At 38.7% G+C, this 6846-nt stretch overlaps 1 protein-coding gene across 1 annotated transcript in view; it reads left to right on the top strand.

Moving 5' to 3' along the window:
- Positions 1-6478, top strand: part of LOC104818581 — an 11281-nt gene extending 4803 nt beyond the window's left edge. The window contains exons 9-20 of the mRNA XM_010548211.2: positions 1-419; positions 859-1091; positions 1604-1814; positions 1927-2082; positions 2704-2861; positions 2939-3131; positions 3355-3746; positions 4063-4243; positions 4598-4821; positions 4912-5578; positions 5691-5745; positions 6093-6478. Of these exons, the coding sequence (XP_010546513.1) occupies positions 1-419; positions 859-1091; positions 1604-1814; positions 1927-2082; positions 2704-2861; positions 2939-3131; positions 3355-3746; positions 4063-4243; positions 4598-4821; positions 4912-5578; positions 5691-5745; positions 6093-6319 (3116 nt within the window). The 3' untranslated portion in view covers positions 6320-6478. The remainder of the gene's footprint in view (positions 420-858; positions 1092-1603; positions 1815-1926; positions 2083-2703; positions 2862-2938; positions 3132-3354; positions 3747-4062; positions 4244-4597; positions 4822-4911; positions 5579-5690; positions 5746-6092) is intronic.
- Positions 6479-6846: the final 368 nt, after the last annotated feature.

The raw sequence follows: 6846 nt of genomic DNA, 5'->3' as shown, positions 1-6846 counted from the left end.
CTTCCGATGGGCTTGGAAATGATTCTGCCTTACATGACAAATTATCTGAAACTGAATCAAAATCACTGGTGATGGAGATAGATAGTGAGAAAAATGAAGAGGACGAGGCTGCATCTATTAGGGAGGATGATTCTGAAGGGAAAATTGATAGGAACGGAGAACAGCTAGAACAAGAAAGCAAACAGATTCCAGAAAATGGGAAAGAACTTTCGGAAGAAGAGAAGGAGGAACTTGAGTTGTTAATTGATAATGCTTTAGATCAATGCTTTTTCTGCTTGTACGGTCTGAATCTTAGAGTTGATACCTCATACGAAGACGAACTTGCCGTGCACAAAAACAGTAGTCGTGGAGATTATCAAACCAAGGAACAATGTGCTGATGTTTTTCAATATGTACTGCCGTATGCCAAGGCTTCTTCTGTAAGTTTGCTCTCCTTACTTACCAGTACTTGTAATGTGGGGTTAGGATTCTGCATAGGATGCTATAGATTTGAGTCCTTCCTTTTAGATATCTTGTATTTGGTGCATGTATCTGTGCGTAGTCACAAAAGGGTTTTGTTTGGGGCAGTTGGTACTGGTTAAATTGTCTTTACAAGATCCTGTTCCAAATGAAATTTTCCGTTGCATAGCAGCCTAAAATTTGTATCAATAAACTTCTTGCAATTTAGTTCTTGTCCTATTTCCATATTCCAAGTCCAACACATCAAATTTTCTGTCCTGAAGCTTGCCTTACTTGTCTCAGTTTTTGACAAACAAGATTTAAGTACTCAAGAATGTCTCTCAAGCTGGGTTAAATACTTGTGTCCTATGTTTTAAAGATCTTCTGGCGAACCTCCAACATATCCTTTTCTTGTCTCAGAGAACTGGACTGGTCAAACTCCGGAGAGTCTTGCGAGCAATAAGGAAACATTTTCAACAGCCACCTGACGATATCCTAGTTGGCAATGTGATAGACAAGTTCCTAGATGACCCTAAGTTATGTGAAGACAAGCTCTCAGATGACGCTGGATCTGAAGGTTTCCGAGGAATCATGACTAAATTAATTCTTCCTGGGGGAAGTCTCAAACAGTACAGGGCAACATTGCTGCGAAGGTATACCATACTTGTTTTGTAAGGTTTTCTTCTGCCTGAAAAAAGCTTCCAGATTGTAAGTGTCTTAGCTTAATCCTTGGCATAGATAATCTCGCCATGATGACAAGGATATTCTAGGTTTTAGAATATAAATTGCCATGTGTTTGGATTTTCATGAAAAACAAATGTAGAAGTAACAAACTTGATAATTTTGCTCTTGTTGAACAACATCAACATCGCCTTAATCCCAAGTTTATTTGGGGTTGGATGCATGAATTCTTCTTTTCCACTCATTTCGATTTTGCGTCATATCCTCCGGTTAGAAAATTAGAGAGTATAAGGATAGAAGTGAAGAAACAAGGAAGGGGTAGGCCTAGACTTACTTGGGAACGAGTCATTAGGAATGATTTGGATGAACAAGAATAGGGAAATTCAAAAGGTGTATTTTGGGCTACTACTAAATGGATAGATAATGAACTTTTTGGTATTTGTTATGCTGGAATGACAAGAATGCTGTATTGATTTGATTCCAGCTCTGGCTCATATATGGATGTCTACCGAAACTTGTATTATTTCTTAGCTCAGTCAGAGGAAATAAGTGCTAGCGATAAATGGCCTGGTTTTGTGCTCACCAAAGAAGGAGAAGAATTTGTCCAGCAGAACGCAATTCTCATCAAATATGATCTACTCTATAACCCTCTACGGTTTGAGAGCTGGGAAAAGCTTGCCAATATTTATGACGAGGCGAGTTATTTTTTTGTTCTCTTCTGTGATGCTATTTTAACTCAGTAGAAAGTTCATTCTTCTGGTGTCTTGATCTTTGCTTACATTTGTCTTTTGGTTTTAACTAAGGCAGGAAGTAGACTTGTTGCTAAATGACGGGAGTAAGCACATAAATGTTACAGCATGGAGGAAGAATGCTGCTCTGTCCCAAAGGGTTGAAACAAGTAGAAGAAGAAGCAGACGTTGTTTGTTAATGAGTCTAGCCTTGGCAAAGACACCTGATCAGCAGGTTTCATTTGTCACCCTTGTTCATTTTGATGCGATTTCACCTTATTACCATGCCTTTAGATGGTACTGGATAAAAGGAAAAGAATTTGAAAAAATAAAACATGAAAAGTCAAAATTATATATAATCTGAAATTGACAGCCCTTGAAATAATTCAAATTTGAGGAAAAGGTTAAAATTGTCAAGTATACGTGACAACTGTTACCTTTTACCACTGGTCATCGGATAGAATTATACTCCATGGATCTCAGGAGTAGCTCCGAGGAAAGTATGGGGCATAAGCATGGGAGGGAAGACTTGAATCTATTCCAGACTGAAGCCTTGTTTTATATTCATGCTTTGCCATGCCAATACATCTGTAGCTTAAATCAGCTACCAGTCTTTTGATGATATCTAATATAGATTGCATTGACCAGCTAAACAGACAAGTAATATGTTTGATTATAAATATCTAAGATTACAGAACGGGTGCTTAAGTTAGTGGAGTGACTGAATAAATCTAGGGTTTTGATTGAGACTGGATTGTTGAGAGAGCATTGGATTCTTTTTTCATAATTCATACACTTTATTACAAGTATATCAATTCATGATTGTTAACATTTGTGCAACATTCTTCTGTTCTAGGCTGAGATACATGAGCTGCTGGCATTGGTATACTATGACAGCCTTCAGAGTGTTGTGCCCTTTTATGACCAGCTGTCTGTTTTACCCTCCAAGGATGCAAATTGGGCAACATTTTGTGAGAACTCAATGAAACACTTCAAGAAAGCCTTTTCACATAGGTACAGTCTTATTGAAGGATGTTTACTTTGATATATTCATTCATAGTTACACTCTTTTTTAACATGGTTATCTGCAGGCAAGATTGGTCACATGCATTCTACTTGGGGAAACTCAATGAAAAGCTTGGTGAATCATATGAGGTCTCATTATCATGGTATGACAAAGCTATGGCCTTGAATCCATCAGCGGTGGACCCTGTGTATAGAATGCATGCCTCTCGCCTGAAGCTTCTAAATGCTTGTGGAAAACAAAACATAGAAGCCTTAAAGGTTTGTTGTCTCCTGGCCCTCCTCCACTCTCTCTCTTTCTCATTTGTTAGGGATCTTTAATTCTCTTTGTTGACCTTTTAGTTACAGCTTGGTAGTTCGAAAAGAAAGTGTTCTTTGTGTAACTTCAATTGCATTTAAAAAAAAATCCACTATTATTTGGTTTGCTCTTCTATTTTTGTAGTTCATAATGGACGAGATGTTTATTTTCTTTTCAATCTTTTAGGTTCTCGCTTCTTATTGCTTTGATGGATCTATAAAGGATACCGCAATGACGATCATTGGTACAATGACTTCTGGTACTTCTCATGTGTCGGAAGAAGCTCAAGATAGGAACCTAGAAGCAAGTAATGCTAAAAAAAGAGAGGGGTCAATTCAGATGGAAGGGGTGTGGCATATGCTTTACAACGATAGCCTCTCTGCCTTAGGAATCTGCGTAGAGGGGGATCTTAAACATTTTCACAAGGCAAGGTACATGCTTGCCCATGGGCTGTACAAAAGGGGAGGCAGTAGTGATCTGCAGAGAGCAAAAGAAGAGCTTTCTTTTTGTTTCAAGTCATCTCGTTCAAGTTTTACCATCAACATGTGGGAGATTGATGGCATGGTGAAAAAAGGAAGGTGGGCTCACATTCTTACTTTTCTGTAGGGTTTTAAAGTAAAGTAATGGTAAAGCGGAAAGATTTTTTTGGAACAATGCTGATATCTACCCTTTGAAGACTATAACGATCTTCAAAAATTTAGTAAGGTTAAACTGGATTTGGTAGTTACTAATCCTGCCATGAATATTTACAAACATCAATCTACGTGTGCTTTCTTAGGTGGTGCGGGTTTTAGGGATTAGGAAGATTGATCCTCTTACTCAGGACTAACCAAACAGATTTAGGATTGTTGAAAATTGTTTCATGTAACATGTTTTCCTTCTACTACCTGTCAGGCGCAAAACTCTGGGTTTGGCGGGGAACAAGAAGGCTCTTGAAGTTAACCTCCCAGAAAGCTCACGGAAATTCATTACTTGCATCCGCAAGTACTTATTGTTCTATTTGAAACTACTGGAAGAAACTGGAGACATCAGCACATTAGAGCGTGCGTACAATTCTCTTCGATCGGATAAGAGGGTGAGGAATTTCCCCTTAGTACACAACTTTGTCTAAGAAGTGGAATTTTGTATCATGAGGTGAAATGATTTAAATCGTTAGATCTACTAAATGATATTGGTGGTGAAAATCCAAAGCCTGGTCAATTGTGCATATGGAATGAAATTTTGCACCATCAGGTAAAATCATATCATTTCAATTGTGTATCAGCCTTCTTCGATACGTAGTACATCAAGAGAGCAGACCGGCGATTTGTTAATGTTCCTAATCCCAATGTTTTATTCTTTTTAGGCGCTTATGTCATCATGAGTTGCATTTATTTGTCATCAGTTTCTTTGCTATTTGCTAATGTAATCCTTACAAATTTGAACTCAGTTCTCGTTATGCATTGAAGATCTTGTACCAGTTGCGATAGGAAGATACATCAATACACTGGTTTCCTCGATGAGTCAAGGTGAGTCTGCTGGATCCAAATCCCACCCTGACAGTCAGTTGGAGAAGATATTTTCATTGTTTCTAGAACAAGGAAGCATATGGCCAGAGATTTGCAATTTGCCTGAAACAAGAGGTCCGGAAATGTCCGAGAGCAGCTTAAACGGGTAATCGGCCTGTTTTTGACCCATGAATTATATTTATTTAAGGTTGCTCATTTGCTTTTCACTTCCTGATAGACAATCACCCTTTGGCAGATATCTCCACCGATATATTGTATCTCTTGTGCTAAATAACAAGGTTGAGACCCTGGAAACAATAAATGAAAAGTTCCGAAAGCGTTTCAAGAACCCAAAGTTGTCACATAGCAGCTCTGCTAAAGTTGGAAGGCATGCTTCTCTTGCTTGGTGCCGATCCCTGATAATAAGCTTGGCTTCGATCTCTCCCTTACAGCACATATCCCCAGCAGAAACTCAAGCAATAAACCCATCATATGGTTTTCTGGAAAATAGACGGATACTTTGTGTAGACATTCAGCCAGAAGAATTGTGGAGTTGTTCATTTGAGGATTCCACACAGTCACTAATGCTCGAGTCAAAATGGCGCCCACTTTTGTCCAAGATCAAGAACATAATAATCTCCAAGAAAGCTTCAGACGAGAATATGGACATTGCCAATTCTTTACTTAGAAGTTGTTACAATTTCTTCCGGGAAACCTCCGTGATGACGCTTCCTTCTGGTGTCAACCTCTATTTGGTACCACCTCATTTAGTAACTGGAGGACAAATACTTCCAGGCATGGAAGGAGTGGAAGTTGTCGATGTAAGCATCCCAAGGAAGCTTCTTCTCTGGGCTTACACACTGTTCCATGGCCATTGTCCAAGCATCTCTCAGGCCGTGAAATATATGGAAGAAAATGCCAAGGTGTGGGCCAAAACCATCCTGCACTTTGTTTTTTGTTTTGTTTTTCCATCTCTTGCATAATTAGTTGAATTTGGCTAATAAAATGCTTGAACGGGTTTGTGAAAAATCACAGCCAAAGATGAAGAGAGGAGCTGCAGCTTCATCAGCAATTCCATCTGCTAATACGGGTAAATTTATCGTGCTCTATCTGGAAAATTTTCCTCTTCCCTGCTGTTTTTTTTGTTAGTTTTGTTAAGGTTCTTACTTTGGACCTAGTATAGGGTTAAGGGTTAGGGTTTGCTCCTTCGACAGCTGTGATGATTTATGGTGTAGGTTTTAGTATATAGAGGTTTAGGATTTAGGGTTTCAGGTGGGCTCCTTCAACAGCCGATGTGATATATCTTTTGGCTGGTTGAGCCATTATCCAACGGTGGTTTCTAGTTTCTCGGAAAAATTGTAGTTCTTTGAAAGTGCCGTCTTCCTGAAACTCAATAACGCCTTTTTGTTCATGGATGATGATGGTGCATGAACACAGGTACTCCGAGAGAAGGAACAAGCCATCACGGTGGAAGCTGTGAACCACCCGAGCCATCCCCCGCAAAGAGCGTGCAAGCGGCAGGGGTGGGGGAAGAGGGTATTGGTGGCACAAACCATCCGGCTTCATCATCGTCCATGGAGATCCAAAGGAGCCTCTCAGTGGCTCCTCAGCTTCAGCATTGCAACAGTGTGGCTTCAGAGAAGAGAAATGCTACTGATCCTTAAGCTTTACCCTCACTTTTTATCCTTTTTTTTTTGTTTTTGTAGCTTTTGTTCACGGAAAAGAATTAGAGAATGCGTTCGTAACATGTCATAGTTTTAATCATTATAAGTTTAAATTCTCACATTTCTTTTGTTCTAATCATATGATGTCATGAAAAATTATCAATTCCTCAATTTTCTGTTGATTTATTTCACCTTTTTACGGCATAAAATGGCCACACCCCAAACAACGTTTACAAAACGATATTTTCACCCAACAATATTTTCGTATAAATATATTTCTATTATCATTTTGGAAATGTAATAGTCGTTTGAATTAAACTAAAATGATCGTTATTATCTTTATTTATTTTAATTATATTTTAAATGTAGTGTTATTCTAATACGAAGCACTTGCGTCATCCTTAACCATATCTTGGAGGAATCTTTTTTTTTTTCAAGGTGTTTTCCTAAATTTGACAATTTTTCCAAGTTTCCAACCCACTCAGAAGCGGGTATTTTGGTATTCGATTCGAGTTTGAGTTGAGAAT

Source organism: Tarenaya hassleriana, unplaced genomic scaffold (assembly GCF_000463585.1).
Source record: "Tarenaya hassleriana unplaced genomic scaffold, ASM46358v1 Cleome3, whole genome shotgun sequence".
NCBI classification, from domain to species: domain Eukaryota; kingdom Viridiplantae; phylum Streptophyta; class Magnoliopsida; order Brassicales; family Cleomaceae; genus Tarenaya; species Tarenaya hassleriana.
This window is presented reverse-complemented; position numbering and strand designations above follow the sequence as displayed.